This window comes from Acanthamoeba castellanii (assembly GCF_000313135.1).
Source record: "Acanthamoeba castellanii str. Neff unplaced genomic scaffold scf7180000084741, whole genome shotgun sequence".
NCBI classification, from domain to species: domain Eukaryota; phylum Discosea; order Longamoebia; family Acanthamoebidae; genus Acanthamoeba; species Acanthamoeba castellanii.
The window spans coordinates 850,161-867,903 of record NW_004457702.1 but is presented as its reverse complement, the minus strand read 5'-3'; the positions used below and the strand labels follow the sequence as shown (position 1 = coordinate 867,903).

At 58.2% G+C, this 17,743-nt stretch overlaps 4 protein-coding genes across 4 annotated transcripts in view; all 4 read left to right on the top strand.

Annotated features, from left to right (window-relative positions):
* Positions 1-604: 604 nt before the first annotated feature.
* Positions 605-1,668, top strand: ACA1_175110 (uncharacterized protein; the record flags this gene model as incomplete). Its single annotated transcript, XM_004356684.1, has 7 exons — positions 605-734; positions 822-928; positions 1,006-1,078; positions 1,141-1,224; positions 1,313-1,450; positions 1,551-1,621; positions 1,654-1,668. The coding sequence occupies 7 exons, from the start codon at positions 605-607 to the stop codon at positions 1,666-1,668; spliced, it is 618 nt and encodes a 205-aa protein (XP_004356737.1).
* Positions 1,669-2,377: 709 nt separating this feature from the next.
* ACA1_175100 (myosin head (motor domain) domain containing protein) lies at positions 2,378-13,591 on the top strand (the record flags this gene model as incomplete). Its single annotated transcript, XM_004356683.1, has 40 exons — positions 2,378-2,455; positions 2,565-2,761; positions 2,912-3,080; positions 3,510-3,594; positions 3,675-3,778; positions 3,879-4,011; positions 4,078-4,343; positions 4,438-4,515; positions 4,618-4,770; positions 4,863-5,124; positions 5,233-5,471; positions 5,575-5,680; positions 5,782-5,945; positions 6,161-6,293; positions 6,386-7,147; positions 7,260-7,395; positions 7,503-7,587; positions 7,684-7,791; positions 7,840-8,051; positions 8,134-8,362; positions 8,466-8,637; positions 8,778-8,975; positions 9,089-9,191; positions 9,313-9,472; positions 9,551-9,637; positions 9,783-9,974; positions 10,119-10,274; positions 10,387-10,509; positions 10,600-10,891; positions 10,992-11,096; positions 11,177-11,325; positions 11,473-11,609; positions 11,691-11,775; positions 11,855-12,019; positions 12,111-12,303; positions 12,412-12,694; positions 12,817-13,000; positions 13,080-13,160; positions 13,263-13,382; positions 13,490-13,591. The coding sequence occupies 40 exons, from the start codon at positions 2,378-2,380 to the stop codon at positions 13,589-13,591; spliced, it is 6,786 nt and encodes a 2,261-aa protein (XP_004356736.1).
* Positions 13,592-13,944: 353 nt separating this feature from the next.
* Positions 13,945-16,691, top strand: ACA1_175090 (3-hydroxyacyl-CoA dehydrogenase, NAD binding domain containing protein; the record flags this gene model as incomplete). The annotated part of the gene is made up of 8 exons (XM_004356682.1): positions 13,945-13,967; positions 14,099-14,837; positions 14,916-15,041; positions 15,105-15,459; positions 15,577-15,715; positions 15,809-15,941; positions 16,109-16,479; positions 16,607-16,691. 8 exons carry the CDS (start codon positions 13,945-13,947, stop codon positions 16,689-16,691), a joined length of 1,971 nt encoding a protein of 656 aa, XP_004356735.1.
* A 175-nt stretch (positions 16,692-16,866) lies between these two features.
* ACA1_175080 (diphosphomevalonate decarboxylase) overlaps positions 16,867-17,743 on the top strand; it is a gene marked incomplete at both ends in the record, with an annotated part of 2,532 nt that continues 1,655 nt past the window's right edge. Inside the window, 3 exons of the mRNA XM_004356681.1 lie at positions 16,867-17,039; positions 17,285-17,511; positions 17,630-17,699. Of these exons, the coding sequence (XP_004356734.1) occupies positions 16,867-17,039; positions 17,285-17,511; positions 17,630-17,699 (470 nt within the window). The remainder of the gene's footprint in view (positions 17,040-17,284; positions 17,512-17,629; positions 17,700-17,743) is intronic.

Here is a 17,743-nt window from a genome sequence, read left to right as displayed (position 1 = left end):
GCGCGGCGCGTATGTGTGCCATCTGCACGCTACGCTCGCTCCACAGCCACAAATTCTCCTGTCGCACCACGCACCACCCGCCACGTAGCGCTTCGGCTGGTGACATTGCTTCCTCCCTGACAATGAATAAGTTAATAAATAAATAAAATAGACTATCATTAATCTTGAAATATATATATTTATATAAACGTTGAAAATAATGAGGGAAGGGGGGGGGACCAAGGAAAGCAGCGAAGGCGGGTGCGCCAGCCGAGGAGGAGAGCAACAAGTATGCCCGCCCCAAGGAAGACGGCAGCTGCAAGGCGCTGCCGCCGTGCGCCCTTCAGCTCTAGCCGCAGCTCCGTGCTTGTGCGGCTCACCGCCTCCATGCAAGTGTTGGGCAGTTTGGAGTTTTTTGTGTTTTGAGTTTCCTTTATTCTAATTTATTATTTATTATTTTAAAATTGGCCATGCAAGCCTCAGGGAGGTCCAGCGTTGTCATCACCGAGACGGAAGCTGATGACGACGGGTATGCGGGCTTCTAGAATCCACTGACCGCACTGAGTGTTATATGAAGAAATGTTGTTTCTTCAAATCATCATCCGTGCCTAGATGGGTCAGCACGATGTTCGAGTACAGCGACGGCACCAAGGTGAGCATCGCGTCGATGGGCTTTCTGCGGGGCACGGTGGTGGACCGCGACAACGACATCGACGAGACCGGTCGCATGGTGTGGCCCGGCTCTCGCGTGCTCGGTACAACGTGAGCCCCCCCTCTCTTTTTTCTGGGCTCCTCTGTGTAGAGCCCGCAACTAAGCACTTCCTTGCGCCCTACGCGGTCAGGTCTCTACTTGACTGCGAACCCGCACGTCGTGCGAAGTAAGCGCGTGCTGGAGGTGGGGGCCGGCTGTGGCGTGTCGGGCCTGATTGCTGCCCGCTTCGCTGCCAAGGTACGTACCCGCGCCCATACGATCGCAGCTGCTTGAACTGTCCTTGGGGCTGACGCGGGGCAGGAACGTCGGCACAGGTGGTGCTCACCGACAGGAACGAAGAGGTGATGGATATGTTGAACCAGAACATCGAGCTGAACTCTCTCCAAGGTACAGGAGAACTACACGAAACCGTTAACGCGATCAACCGCACTCACGGCTGAGTGTTGCAGACAAGGCCGAGGGCATGGTGATGAAGTGGGTGGACGACGTGCCGGCCTTGAAACAGAAGTATCCTCCCTTCGAGACCATCATCGGTACATACAGTCGGCTTGCATTAAGAATGATGTGTACACTTCATCATTTCCTAATCCATTCGCACGCGCGTTCAATCACGGGCCTCAGGCTCGGATGTGATCTATCCGGAGCATTCGCATCTCATCCCAGCGCTCTTTGAGACGGTGGACGCTGCGTTGGCCTGCGAGGAGTCGTCTCTGTTCGTCATCTCCTTCATCCCGCGTACGGCCGGCCTCAAGCACAAAGGTTCGCCGTGTCCAGTGTTGTCTGTGACATGACACATCCCCGCGCATGCACACGCGTACGCGCTCGACGTGAGCGCTGACTGAACGCTGTGTGCAAACAGTACTGAAGCATGCGGACAAGTTTGGCTTCGCGTGCGAGCAGGTGCCCACCGAAGAATACACGACGCAGGCGGTACCTTTGGACGCAGAGATATTAGTGTTCAGGCGCAAGAGTACTAAATAACCGCTGCCAATCGAAGATGTCACACAGCGTACACGACACGACACACGACAGTGTAACGCACACGCACACAACAGCGCTGTATGGCCGTCCGTCAACTACAACCGATACAGAGCCAAGGGCGAGATAGGGCACGCACCATCATCCACCACCTTTTATTTGTCTTTTATTTGCCCCCCGGCCAGATCACTACAAAGCCCGAATTGATAGAAAGCTGGGATTGGTTGTTAGGTTGCCAACCAACCAAAAAACAAATAAGGCAAGTGCGCCTCTTCGCGCAGCTCTCTGAGTGCGCAGCCCTTGGACCCTGCCGCGCGTGATTTTCGTTCTCTCCGGAGAGCGAGCCAGGACCCGCTTTTAGGGGGGTTACAGGGTGTGTGTTTAGTGTGAGAAGAAAGGCCCAACAAGGAGCACCTAGTGGTGTGTGCGGTGGTGACTTGCGGGATATATTAGAGAGAGAGAGAGAGAGAGAAGAGTCGTGAGGACAATCGATCGATCTTCACACTTCCGCTCTCGGCTCGAGGTCTTCGTGTTAAACGAAAAGGCTCATCGAAATCGCGGGACCCCACCCCTTTCACACAGCCACAGAGGTTGGCGACGAGGAGGATAGAAGAACAAGAAGACGAGAAGTAGACGAGAGAACAGAAAACTACGAAGATGATTGACGAAGAAAACGATGAAGTGTGTGTGGGAAAGGGAGTGGAGGACATGATCAAGATGAAGACGCTCACCCAGGAGAAGATCTTGAGGAACCTCAAGACGCGCTACATCCAAAATCTGATCTACGTACGCGCCTTCTCTTTTCTGCTCCTTTCTACTCGTGGTGGGTGATCATCGACAACCTCATCTCTCTCATCATACACATGCACAACACGCGACACGACACGACACACAGACAAACACTGGTTCGATTCTGGTGTCGGTCAATCCGTTCAAGCAGCTGCCCATCTACACGAAGAAGGCGGTCAAGCTCTACATCGGGAAGTCGATCATCGCCCCCGAACTGAGGCCTCCTCCCCATATCTTCGCCACGGCCGAAGCCTGCTACTATCAGATGCGCGAGTCCCTGCGGAACCAGTCCGTCGTGATCAGGTCTTCCACCCCCCCCCTCCACACCAACATGGCACAGCCACAGCCACCGCCATCATCACCATTATCATAATCAGCTCAAGTACTTCTTTCAATTCACGCCCGATTTGACCGATTTTGATGATCTTTGTTTTGTTGGATGTGATCCAATAGTGGCGAGTCCGGTTCGGGCAAAACGGAGGCGACGAAGCTCATCCTGCAGTTCCTCGCCGCACGTACCAGCCAGCACTCGGAGGTCGAGCAGAAGATCCTCGAGTCTTCGCCCCTTCTCGAGGCCTTTGGTAACGCCAAGACGGTCAGGAACAACAACTCCTCGCGCTTCGTACGTCGCTACCCGCCAAGCCGGCGCGCTGCGAGACGGCAGCCGACGCGAAGAGGGGGGAGGGAGGGCAAGAGGTGAAAAACTGACGCGATGACGTTCCTTGTTGGGTGTGCGGTGGAACGGAACAGGGTAAGTTCATAGAGATCCACTTCAACAAGGGTGGAACCATTTCGGGAGCGCGAATTATACAGTGTACGTCCTTCTCTCCGATCACCTTGTCTGTACAGCCACGCCGACATGCCACCTCTCCCCCACTAACGCGTTGTTCATTCCACACCTCGCGCGCTACGCCCACTGCTCCTCCTCGACCTCCAGACCTTCTTGAGCGCGTACGTTCTTCTTCTGCTGTGGCCTTTCTCTCCGTGGCTTCTCTCTGTAAGTTATGTTGTTTGGCTCACCCACGTTTTGCGCCGTGTCTCTGCTCTCCAGTCTCGATTGGTCTACCAAGCGCCCGAGGAGCGTAACTACCACATTTTCTACCAGCTGCTTGCTGGCGCGAGCCCCGAGGAGAGGGGTAAGCTCGGCACTACTACTACTACTACCCCCCTCTTCTATGCCCCATCAACGCTCACGGCGCGCATTCTCTGCCAACAGAGAGATACAAGCTCAAGGACCTCTCCTCCTACTGGTACCTTTCGCAGAGCGGCTGTACCTCGGTGGACGAATTCGACGACTCCAAGATGTTTAAGCGGATCAAGGTGCTGTAGTTGGCTTCGTAGTGTTCTATGTTTCTCACTGCTCTTGCACAGACTGACGCATCGCTGGGTGTTGCGTGTGTCGTGCGTTGATTATGTGCAGATTGCCATGTCCTCGCTGGAGATCTCGCAGGAACTGCAGTGCACCGTCTTCAGCGTGCTGTCCGGCATCCTGCGTCTCGGCAACATCCAGTTCAAGGCCGATGGCGATGGCTCGTTGGTCGCCAACAGAGAAGGTGGGCCTTCAAACCCATGACACGACACACACCACACACATGCTCACATTGTCATGCTGTCTGCAGAGGTCTCGGCTGCGGCTGCGCTGTTTGGAATCAACGCGAACGAGCTGGACAAGACGCTCATCATCCGCACCATGCACATCCGTGGCCAGACCATCGAGATCAAGATGAAGCCGAGCGAGGCCATCGACACCAGGGACGCGCTGGCCAAGGCCATCTACGCCCGGCTGTTCGATTGGCTGGTGACCCAGATCAACAAGGCCATCCTCAAGGAGGACATCTGCAGCTCCATCGGCGTGTTGGACATCTTCGGTTTCGAAAACTTTAAGGTATTACGAACGAACGAACGCGCTCTCCCTCGCACCTCGCCTTACTCTGGCCTCTGGACCCGCCTCTGATTCAAAACGTCTTGCGCCTGCACAGGTGAACAGCTTCGAGCAGTTTTGCATCAACTTCGCCAACGAAAAGCTGCAGCAATTTTTCAACTTGACCATCTTCAAGGTACTATCTCGGCCCTTATGTACAATATGTATAGATGTATAGATGTATGTGTGCATGTGTGTGTGTGTGTGTGGTGCTGATCTGATCGTTCTACCATACCAGCTGGAGCAAGAGGAGTACAATGCGGAGAAGATAAACTGGGACTCGATCACGTTCGAGGACAACCAGGACTGCCTGGACCTCATCGAGGGCAGACCGCTCGGCATTCTCTCCCTTCTCGACGAAGAAGTCCGGTTCCCCAAGGCCTCCGACCAGGTTTGGCTCGCCCCCCAAACACACACATTTGCGGCATCATGGGTGGTTTCAATGGTTCATTCTTTACATTCTTTCCCAAACAATACGCGCAGACGCTGCTGGAGAAGCTCAACACCAACCACAAGGCCTCCAAGAAGTACGACGTGCACCTGCGATCGAAGACCACCTTCTCCGTGCGCCACTACGCCGGCGAGGTGTCGTACCTGGTCACTGGCTTCCTGGACAAGAACAAGGACACCCTGCAGGAGGACATCGTGTCCATGTTGAAGAAGAGCTCCATCAAGATCCTGGTCGATCTCTTCACCGACGAGCCCGAGCCCGAGGTCGAGGCCACCAACAGAGGCCGAGGCCGCAGTACGCCCTTCTCTCTCTCTTTGATGTGGGTGTGAGTGTGGGTGTGTCGTCGGCCATGATGGTCGTAGTTTGTTTGCTGATCTGCTGGCTCGGCCTGTCCCTGCGCAGCGAGCACCGGCCTAGCGGCTTCGGCGCCCCCGGGTCCCTCCGGCCAACGGCTCTCGATCGGCCCTAGCGGCAGCCTGGGTGGTTCATCGACGATGAGGAAGGGTCCGCCCACGGTGGGCGCCAAGTTCAGGCGCCAGCTGGGCGAGCTGATGGCCACGCTCTCCGCCACGCAGCCGCACTACGTTCGTTGCATCAAGCCCAACACACTCAAAGTGTGCGATAACTTCGATGACGACATGGTACACACACACACACCACACACACACACACACACACACACACACAACACCACAACGCGCACACGGCACGCGTGTCTCATTGCTTGTCTGCACACGATATTAGGTCCTGGCCCAGCTGCGGTACTCGGGTATGTTGGAGACGATCAGGATTCGATCCTACGGTTATCCCTTCCGCTACGCGCTCCCCGAGTTCTGCGAGCGCTACAAAGGTGCGTTGTGCACCCAGGCCTACGATTTGATGATTTTTTTTCAAAAAAGTGTGCATGACTCTTTCGCTGTGTGGTGCGTGTGCGGTGCGTGTCGTCTGTAGTTGTGGTCAGTTACACCCAACGCATGACCGACTCAGCGAGCAGGGACGAGATGGTGCAGTTCGCCAGGCAGATCCTCAATAAGGTGACCCTCCCCGGCTTCTCGGGCAAGCCGGAGGACCTCTGGCAGATCGGCATGACCAAGGTCTTCCTCAAGGAATCTCAGGTATGTTCAACACACACGACACACACGACACACACGACACACACGACACATACGACCATACGACACACACCACACACGACACACACGACACACACGACACACACCACACACGACACATACGACCATACGACACACACGACACACACCACACACGACACACGTGCACACATGAACGGTAACATGCGGATGCTCACATTCTTCTTCTCCTTGTCCAGAACAACGCTCTCGAGTTGTTGCGCAACCAGTGCATCACGTCGCGCGTGGTCTCCATTCAGTCGTGGTGGCGTATGATTGTCGTGCGCAACTACTACCTCCAGTACCGTATCTCCGTCATCGTGGCCCAGACCGGTACGGCCTCACAACTCCATCTTCCGCTCCACGCTGTTGCCAACTCTGCTGACGTCACGCACACGCACCACCGCACACGCACATGCGCGCAGTGGCTCGACGCTGGAGCGCGCGCAGGCGCTTCCTGAGTCTGAGGTCGGCCACGGTGCTGCTCCAGTCGTTCACGCGGATGAAGATCGCCCGCAAGGCCTTCCTGATCGCGCTCCAGAAGAAGCGCGAGGAGGAGGAGCGCAAGCGCCGGGAGGAGGAGGAGAGGCGGCGTCGGGAGGAGGAGGAGCGTAAGCGCCGGGAGGAGGAGGAGCGCATCCGGCTCGAGGAAGAGCGCAAGCGCAAGGAGGAGGAGGCCCGGCAGCGCGAGGAGCTGCTAGCCAAGATGGCCAAGGAGGAGCGCCTGAAGCTGCTGGCCGAGGAGGAGGAGGCCCGCAAGCGCGCGGAGGAGGAGGCCCGCCGGGCCGAGCAGGCGCGGCTCGACGAGGAGGAGGCCCAGCGCCGGGCCGCCGCCGAGGCCGAGGAGCGCCTCAAGAACCCGCCCGTGGAGTCCGCCGCCTTGCCGCCCCTGCCCCGCGACGTGGCCACGCTGGCCGTAGCGTCCAACAACCTGCTCCACCCGGACCGCTCGCCGCGCCGCGGCTCGTTCAGCGACTTTGAGAGCTCCGGCGCCGGCAGCCCCAGCAACCGGCGGGGCTCCCTGATCGGCAGCGACCCCGAGAGGAGGAAGGGCTCCTTCATCGGCAGCGACTCCGAAAAGCGGAAGAAGAAGGCCAAGAAGGACAAGGGCAAGGGCAAGGAGAAGGAGGGCCTCGAGGGACGGAAGCGAGGCCGCTCTTTCAAGGACTCGGACAACGAAGTCGGAGGTACCGCACACGCACACGCGCACGCACACGCACACACACACACGTGCACACACACGCACACACATAGGCGAATGACACTAACCGTTCGGGGGTTGGGCGATCAACGCAACAGGGTCGTCGGATGGTGAGGCGGCGTCGCCGGTCTCCATGCGCCGGCGCATCGACACGCTGCGCAAGTCCTTCATCCTCATTCCCAAGCGCACCTCCGGCACGCAACCCATGCAGTTCCGACCCGAGCTCGTGCTCAAGTACCCACCCGCACGCACCCACCACGGGAGTCAAACAGCTGCGACGACCACATTGCGGTTGAGTTGACAATTGTTGACTTTTTTCCTTCCCCCCTTTTGGTGAGCAGTAAGAAGGAACCGGGCAAGATCCTCAACGACCGCTCGGAGATCGCGCAGCACCTGTTCATCGACTACGCCACGCAGCATTTCCAGGTAGTGTGTGTGTGTGCTCGTGCATGTGCGGTGCGTCGTGTGTCGTGTGGTGAGCGTGCTGGAATCTGACGCGCCGCTGTTGGACCGCCAATCCAGACCCAGAGCGCGAAGCGTCGTTTCACCATCAGGAAGAAGCAGTCGCCTTCGCTGAGCCAGCTGGTGTCCTACCAAAAGGCACGCGCCACCCCTTCAGGCCCACTGCTCGTGCAACACGCAACACGCAAATAACGGAGTGTGTTTGAAACGGGGCAGAAAGCGGATGATACGCTGCACCCCTACACGGATGCCAAAATGCGCACGGAGGCCCTCCACATCTTCAAGAAGCTCACAGCCTACATGGACACCAAGACCGACAAGGGCTACGCCGCCCTGCGCGATATCTTCGTCTACGGCCTGCGCCACTTTGATCTGCGCGACGAGATCTTCTGCCTGCTCATGAAGCAGATCGCCAACAATCCCGACCGGTACGCCCCCGGTCCAGGCCCGCATTCTTGATAGCATTGTTCAAATGCCTGACCTAAAAGATATATATATATATATATGTAGGATGAGCACCACGCGAGGCTGGGAGGCGATGGCGGCCTGCTGTGGCCTGTTCTCGCCCACGGCCAAGCTGCTCAAGGTGGTGACCGCCTACCTCATGCTGGCCGAGAACACCCCCGGGTTCGAGGACTGCGCCAAGTACTCGCTCCTCAAGCTGCGCCGCCTGATCGTCGACGTCTTCGCGCGCCCGCGCACGTTCCCTCCCTCCACCGTCGAGTTGGACGCTAACAGGGTACGTGCGCTTGCTGTCCAGCCAGTGATTCCCTCGCACGTTACTAACCCACGACACACGCACACGGCGACACACACACACACACACACGGCGACATTCACAGGCGCTGAAACCGATGGAGGTCACGGTGCACATGCTGGACGGGGCCACGTGCCAGGTCGAGATTGATCCGATGTCGAGCGCCTGCGAGGTGTTCTCCATGGTCTGCTTCAAGATCCACCTGGACGACCCGACCGAGTTCGCCCTCTACGAGACCTACGACAAGTGGAATCTTGGTACGCCCTCCTCGCCCGACCAGAGACGCGGGGTCACCTTGGCCGTGTTCGTGCTACTAACACACGCACACGCACGCGCACACGCACGCGCACACGACACACGACACGCACACGACACACGACACACAACACGAATACAGAGCGGAGCATGACACCGCTGGAGTACATTTCGGACATCTTGGCCAAGGCCGAGCGCTTCCTGGAGCAGAACAAGGGCAAGTGGGAGGACTTCAGGCTGGTCTTCAAGAAGAAGCTGCATCTCGACCCGACCTACGTCTCCGAGGACTCTGTAGAGAACACGCTCGACTACTACCAGTTCGTGGGTGCCATCCGAAAGGGTACACACATGACTCTCTCACACGCGCCGCACACGTCACACGGCACACAGCGCACGACACGCGCCGCACACACACACGACACACGTTGCGCTAACACGGCCGCGTGTGCGTAGGTCAAGTACCCTGCAGCGACACGGAGCTCTTGGTCCAGATGCTCGCTCTTTCAATTCACGCAGAGCACGGCGAGGACTTCGATTGGGGCGTACCCAACATCAAGTGCGTTGGCGCCCTCACCATCCAATTCTTAGCTGTCATCATACACCACACACACACACACACACTCACACACTCACACACTCACAACTGCGTGTCGCGTGTCGTGTGTGTCGTGTTGCAGGCAATTGGTGATGGGAATGATCCCCGCGCACGAGCACAGCAAGAGGACGGAGGACGAGTGGGTCGAGGCCATCAAGACCGAATACGTCGAGTGCGCCAAGAAGGCCAAGTTCAACAGCAAGCCGGAGGCCATGGCCGCCTGCCTCCGCCTCGCCACCAACGTACGTGTTGTTGTTGTTTGCAGTCGCCTTTTTCTTTTTCTTGTTACTTTTCTCACCTCTTTTCTCGATCGTTGCCAGTTGCCCCTGTACGGTCACTCCGTTTTCCCCGTCAAGCCTTCCAACCCGGAGCAGTTTGGATTCGCCCTCAACGAGTCCACCTCCATGGTGCCCCACCCACACCATACTATATGTGAGTGCGAAGCGCCACACTCGTCTCACACGACACACACGACACACCGACACACCGGCACACCGGCACACGACACACGACACACACACCACGCAACACGCAACACGCAACACGCAACAGGACATGGTAATCGGGATTGGTGGCATTCGGATGTTGAACAAGGACACGCACATGCCCGTCAGCTCGGTCTTTGCGGCGAGCATCTACTTCAACCAGATCACCGAATACGGCTACACGAGCAAGGGCGTGAGGCTGGTGGTCGACGAAGGCGATGGCGGCACGCACAGGTCTCTCGAGGTGATCACACAATCGGTACGCCCTCCAAGTAAATGCTGGTGCATGTGTGCGTGTGCCGTGTGCGTGTGCCGTGTGCCGTGTGCCGTGTGCCGTGTGCATGTGTGTGTGTGGCATTCAATGAATTCCGCTTACTTGGAGGAATGTATCGCACCACCCCAGGGTATCGAGATCGTGTCCGTAATTGAGGACTATGTATACTATTTGCGGGAGGATTCCACGCACGCCAAGGCGCTCTCCGACTATGAGGTCACCGACGACCGGTTGCTCGGCTTCAAGAAGGACGAAATCATCAGCGTCACCAAGAAGGACGCCAACGTACGCTTTGGTGTCCCACATTTTCTCTGTGTCGTGTGTCGTGTCATGCGTATGTTGTGTGTTGCGCGTCGTGTGCGCGGAAGAGCTCACATAATCGCGCTCGCGTGTGCAGGGCTGGTGGACCGGTGAGGTGAACGGACAGAGCGGTCTCTTCCCGGCCAACATGGTCGAGATCCTGATCCTGCCGCCAGATTCCAAGCCCCAGTACGACGTCTCCAAGTCCGGCAGCATTCGGGTACTCCTACTCCTCCACTTATCCAGCCTTTTTCTTATCTGTTTTCCTTGATTTTCCTTTCTCACCAATGAATGATTGTGCCACACACAGTTGCGACAGAAGGTGGGGTCGACGTCGGCCGGTAGCGGGGCGTCGGGCGCCGCGGCGGGCAACGGCGAGGCGGACATCTTCGCGTCGGTCACCGGGACCACGATCTCGCGGCCCGGCGGCGCGCTCATCGCACTGGGCATGGGCATCGGCAGCGCCGCGGGCAAGGCGGGCGCCTCCAATTCCAACTCGATGACCCGCGTGCGGACCAACATCCAGGCGGGCAAGACACACGCCCGCGGGGTGTTCGAGCCCGCGGTCATGCCCACCGCCGACCCGGTCTCCCGACCCCGCGGTACGCGCTGCGCCTCTCACCCACAAACGAGGCATGTGTGGTATGTCGAGCGCGGTGGCTCACCCTCGAGGAATCCGAAATATTTCCCCCCCCTATGCAGTGGTGACGGGTGGAACGGGTCCGGCGGCGTCCAAGGACGACCCCACGGCCGACTTCCCGATGCTTCGCTTCGCGCAGGAGTACTTCAACAGCGAGCTCATCACCGGTACATGCAACGCACGACACACGACACGAGACACACGACACACGCTCACCATGAGAGTATGTTTTTGGTCTCGCTATAAGGTACGCTGCGCAAGAAGAAGAAGATGCTGGAGATGGAGAAGGAGATCGCGTGGACCGGCAACCCGATCAGCCAACCGCTGCTCAAGTCGATCGAGCCCCAGGACTGGAAGGCGGCCAAGGAGACCTTCCTGAACATCATGAAGTACATGGTACGTCGCCCCTGCTCCTCACCTCCCGAGCCTTGGCCCCACCAACTCCAGTCTGACTCGCGCGTGTCGTACGTTGTGTCGTGCGTTGTGTGTGTGTGTGTGTGTGTGTGTTGTGTGGGTGTGTGTGTTCGTGTTTTCCTTCACCAGGGTGACTTCCCGTCGACGAAAAAGTCGCTCTTGTGGCAGCTGATGCGCCAGATCGGCGACACCGGCATTGAGAACGGCAAGCTGCGCGACGAGATCTTCTGCCAGATCATCAAGCAGATCACCGACAACGCGTTCGAGTGCGTTTCGCACCGCCCACCGCCTCTTCCTTTGCCTGCCGCAGTCATCTCACGCGCCGTTTCCACCTTGTTCGCGATCAGGTCGAGCCTGTTGCACGGCTGGGAGATCCTGGCCATCATGTGCGGTCTCTACCAGCCCGGCAGAGAGCTGCTGCCCTACCTTCAGGTGCGCTTCACGGCACACACACAACACACGCGCACGACACACACAAGACGCACACACTAAACCCGCTTGGCGTGCGCAGGCTCTGCTGGCCAAGTTCGCGGTGGTGCCCAAGCACGTGAACGACGATGAGCCGAGAGCCGACATCGGCAGGCTCGCCAGGGCTGCGCTTATCAACCTGGGCCGCATCAAGAGGCACGGCAACCGCAAATTCGCCACATCGTCGTTCGAGTTCGAATCCGTCAGGGTACGCGCGCTGGCACAGATCATTGTGTGTGTGTGTCGTGTGTGTCGTGTGTGTCGTGTGTGTGTGGTGCTGACCGGTGGAGTACGCGCAGGTGGGTAAGCTGGTCGACATCCCCGTGGGCATGATGGACGGCACGATCCAGGTGGTCAAGGCCGATATGGCCGGCACCGTGAGGGAGCTCTTCGGGCAGCTCACCAAGGAGCTCAAGCTCAACGTCGTCTCGCCCGAGTGGAAGCTCTTCGCCCACTACGGCGAGAAGACCCCCGAGACCCGATTCGATGGCGGTACGCCCTCCACATTATTTTATTTATTTATTATTTTCTTTTCAATCCATGCTTATCAATTATCATTTATTTATTTATTTATTTGATTATACTGTATTCTTATTACAGAGGTGGGAGAGCCGCTGGACGATTCGGTGAACATCATGGACGTGATCGCCGGGTGGGAGAAGGAGCACCCCGACATCCCCATCCAGTTCTCGTTCCACCGCTACGTGCTGCTCAACAAGCGGGGCGAGCCGCGCGACCCCACCGCGACGCACCTGCTGTGCCACCAGGCCATCGGCCAGGTCGTCACCGGCCGCCACCTGGTCTCCGAGGACGACGCTGCCCTTCTGGCCGCCATGCAGCTCCGCATGAAGCACGACGGCGAGATCAACTGGGACGAAATCGCGTATGTGCCCCCGGCCACTCCATGTTTTCATTCAATGCCCGGCGCTCACACAACACACGACACACACGACACGGCACACGGCACACGACACACAACACACGACACGCACGACGCACACACAGGAGAAAGATTCGCGAGTACATTCCGGTGCAATTCGTGAGCGCCAAGAGTGCCGAGAAGTGGGCGGAGGCGATCCGTAAGCACGCCGACAAGGACAAGAGCCTCACCGCCGCCCAGGCCGAGCAGAAGTACCTCGAGGTCGTTCGACAGTGGAGCCTCTACGGCGCGTGCTGCTTCAACGCCACGGTGCGTCCTCACCCCACCACGCCTCGATCATGTGTCGTGCGTGTCGTGTGCTTGCGCGCCATCTAATTATGATCAACAGAGGATACAAGAGAACGGCAAGGTTACGGTAATGCTCGCGGTCGACGGCAACGGTTTCCACGTCCTCTCGCCACCAGACGTGGTACGCTCTCACCACCACCACCTCTTCTTCTTCTTCTTCTTCTTCTTCTGTTTTCTCTCTGGTCGATGGCACTGACGCGCCCGCGCTCGAATGTGACCGCAGGCGCCCGTGGAGTCGTACCCGTTCAACAAGATCGCCAACTGGGCGTCGTCGGAAACCGAGTTCGGTGTGGTCGTCGGTTCGCTCATGAACCCCACGCGCCTCGTCTTCTACACCAACGAGGTACGTTCCTCGTTCCTTCCTTGGAGACCGTGTGCGTGTCGCGTGTGTGCGTGTGTCGCGTGTGCGTGCGTGTGCGGTCACACTAAACATATGTGTGTACTTTGCAGGGCACGATCCTCCACAAGGTGTTCCAGGAGCACGTGAAGGCGCTCGTCGCCCTCAAGAAGAAGACCGGAACCACGATCGTCCAGGCCAGGCGGCTCTTCTAAGAAGAGAGGCCATCAAGAGGGGAAGGGGACAAAAGAAGAAGAAGAAGAAGGAAGAGGGAAGGTTGAGGAAGAAGGGGACGATGCCTGCCACTTGCGTTGGCGACTGTATCTGCGTATTTGAATACAACAACATTATTATTATAATTAGTATAATTAGCGATTTATTTCATGAAATAAATCGGAAAAGGAGAAATTCAGAAAATAAAATACTTCAGCATAAAAATATAAGTTCGGATTCAGCAAACGAGAAAGAGAAGAGTTTTTGGAAGGGGCAAAGGGGAGATTGTATTCAATAATACGCCGGCGGAGGCACTAACTACAACCGATCGCAATCTCTGGATTTACAAAGACCAATGGAACAACCTAGAGGACCACGGTAACAACAACTTCAACTTTCTCATTCTTCCCACCATCTCGCTGCCTTTTTGCACATTTGATTTATAATAAATGCCATTCATTCATTCATTTACGCTCGAAATACACTAGATCATCTCTTGGTGAGAGCAGGGGGCGAGGGAGAGGAGGAGACAGACCACGCGGAAGAGAAGAAGACTTCACCCGGCCCCACCACCAGCACCATCACCACCCCGGTAGTGGCGAAGGCGAAGACCGCCACCACCACCGCGGCGGAGCACCCAGGCCCCACGGCCACGGCGGCCCCGAAGACCACAGCCCTGGCCGCGGCGCTCGCGGCCACGAAGGCGGCCACCACCACCACCAGTCCGACCGCCACGAAGGCCACCACGGCGGTGGCGGACGCGGCCATCACCACCACGAGCGCGGTGGCGAGCGCCACGAAGGCCACCGCGGCGGCCACCACCAGGCCGAACGCCACCACGAGCGCGGCGGCGAGCGCTACGAAGGCCACCACGGCGGTGGCGGACGCGGCCATCACCACAACGACGAGCGCGGCGGCGGCGAGCGCGGCGCGCAAGGCTTTCGAGGCCGTGGCGGGTTCGATCGCGCCGCCAGCCCGGTCGATCGCGAGCGCGGCCATCGGGTGGACCACCACCACCGTCACGAGCGCGGCGGCCATGGCTACGGCGACGCGCAGGAGCGGACGACGGTGCTGGTGCTGGGCGCGGGCTTCATGGGTTCGGCGATCGCGGGCGAGCTGGCGCGGCGCGGGTGCGTGGTGTACCTGTACGACCGCGACCCGCTGCTGGCGCACAACGTCCACCTGGCCGCGCGCAAGGGCTACCTCGAAACCGGCCGCGAAGGCGGCCTCGTTTCCCTCTTCGCCAAGGTTCGCTCGTGTGTGTGGCGTGTGTGTCGTGTCGTGTGATGCTGATGGTGTTCACTTACCATTGTAATTGACGAACAGAAAGAAGATGAGCCGCTCATGTCGCAAGCAGACCTCGCGCATTCGATCAGCCGCATCCATCCCTGCGAGCATGCCGAACTGGACACCTTCCTCGATGCACTTCCGCCCATCCAATTCGTATTCGAGGTAACAACCACACACACACACACACACGACACGCACACAACTGATCATTACGCCCCGATGTAGGCCATCGTCGAGGACCTCAGGGTGAAGCAGGGCGTGATGCAGCAGCTCGACCGCCACTTCGCCGCCCAGCCCGACGTCGTGTTCTGCAGCAACACGATCAACTTCAACATCGACGCCCTGTCGGCCACGATGGCGCACCACCGCGAGCGGGTCGTGGGCGTGCGCTTCCTGGCGCCCGTCTACTACATCCCGCGCATCGAGGTCTCGCCGGGGCGCGACTTCACCGGCACGCGCGCGTTCCTCAGCGTGTGGCACGCGCTCGTGCGACTGGGCTTCGCGCCGTTCCTGTTCCACTTCGCGCCGGGCGCGCCGCGGGTGAAGCTCGGCTCGGAAGACGTCGACCGCCTCCTCAGCAGTACGCACGCACCGCACACACCACCGCACACGCACGCACCACACACCACCGCGCGCGCGCGCGCACACACACACACACACACACACACACACACACGGGCTAACGGAGCACACACAGGTTACAAGGTTGCGTTCGAGAACGCGCCGAAAGGACTCGAGAAACAGGAGTGTCGCTACGCGGCCCGCTGTGCGTTCGTCAACGACAGGCTGCACCGCAAGCTCTTCACGCACAGCGAGAAGCCCCTGATCCCATGCAGGTACTCTACTCTATTTATTTATAATTCTTTTCTAATATTATATAGTACTAAATATATATGACATTGTATTTTTATTTTATTTTATTTTATTAGGTTTGGTGGCCTGTGCTCCATGGTGGACGACGAGCACCGCCAGCGGACCGAGCACCCGCAGCCCTGCAGCTACGGCACCTGCACCAAACTCCACGACTACTCGCACCGCGCACTCTACTCTCATCCGCCAGTCGTACGTCACCACCACCACCTCCTTTTCATGTGTCGTCGTGTGTGTCGTGTGTGTCGTGCCGTGTCGTGTCGTGTCGTGCGTCGTGTGTGTCGTGCGTCGTGCGTCGTGTGTCGTGAGTCATATGTGTCACGGCTAACTAAGTCTGTCGATGGGCGGGGTACCACCAGGCTTGTCGATACGGCGCCCGCTGCCGCGACATCTTCGACGCCGAACACAAGCTGCTGTTCCAGCACCCCACCCGCGTGCCCCACTCGGCCGCCACCCGAGTCGGCCACGGCCATGGTCACGGCCCCGTCGGTGTAGAGGCCCCGGCCCAGCCGCCACAGCCCCATCCGCAGCCGCAGCCGGCACAAGGGGCGGTTGACCCAACGCCACCCCAGCAGCCGGCCGAGGCACCGGCGGAAGCCGAGGAAGCGGGAGCAGGCGAAGATGAAGATGAAGAGGAGGAGGACGGCGGCAACGAATGCATCGTCTGCTTCGATGCGGCCAAGGACGCGCTGCTCTACCCCTGTGGACACGTCGCCCTCTGCCAGCCCTGGTACGCTCTGCAGCTTTCTTCCCACCACCACCACCACCACCTCGCCTTTGCCCAACTAACAGTACGCCACCGCACTCACCGCACACGCGCACACGCACACGCGCACACGCACACGCGCACACAACAGTGGCAACCGGATCAAGGAGGAGAGAGGAGGCTGCCCGATCTGTCGCGCACCGATCGTGGGTGTGGTCAAGATGTTCTTTGCTTGAGCAGCGACCTTCGAATTGTAATTTGTAAGGACTTTATTTTGTTCCTTTTGCTCATAAAAGGAAAATTCAACAATTTGTTTTTAATTGTAGCATTTAATTAAGCCTGTATTGCCGGAGCTGATCTCTTCTCGAGTGCGGCGATTTGTTGTTTGTTGATCTTGCGGAAGAGGAAGAGATGGCGACGACGAAGGCGCTCTGCGTGACGGCTCAGGCTCCGGTGAACATTGCTGTGATCAAGTACTGGGGCAAGACCGATGAGAAGCTCATCTTGCCGCTCAATTCGTCCCTCTCCACCACCCTCAGCATGACCGACCTCTGCACCACCACCACCGTCATGGCCAGCAAGGAGTACTTCTTCCGCGATTTAATTGAATCCCATTTAATTTATATTTTTTTTCCGCCTAATGCCATTTAATTGAGGCCTAATTTATTATTTTGAGTGTTTTATTCGTAAGATCATACTCGCATTTACTTCCCATTGATTCATTTCTTCACGGCCAAGCCCAGACCTCTCTTTTTTTTTTTAAATGAGATTGGAATTTGTTTTCACGCTACACTTTCATTCTTTTGATCTTTGCATTCGGCCGTTGCAGGTTCAAGGAGGACCGGCTGTGGCTCAACGGGAAGGAGGAGAGCGTGTCGTCCGGCCGCATGCAGAACTGCATCGGGCAGCTGGTGGCCCGCAGCGGGCTGCTCAAGCGGCTCGGCGAGAACGTGGAGGAGGGCAAGGCCCGCGAGTACCACTTCCACATCGTCTCCGTCAACAACTTCCCCACCGCCGCTGGTCTGGCCTCGTCCGCCTCCGGCTTCGCCTGCCTCAGTACCCCCGCACCCACTCGTCCATCGCCCCAGCCGCCCAATTCTCACCTCGTGTCGCGCGTGTGCGTGTGTCATGTGTCGCGTGTGCGTGTGTGCGTGTCGTGTGTGTCGTGTGCCAGCCTACACGCTCGGTACTCTGCTGGAGGTTGAGGGCGACCTCTCGGCCATCGCTCGCCTTGGCTCGGGCAGGTATTACAAAACAGATCATATCACACACACACACACACACACAC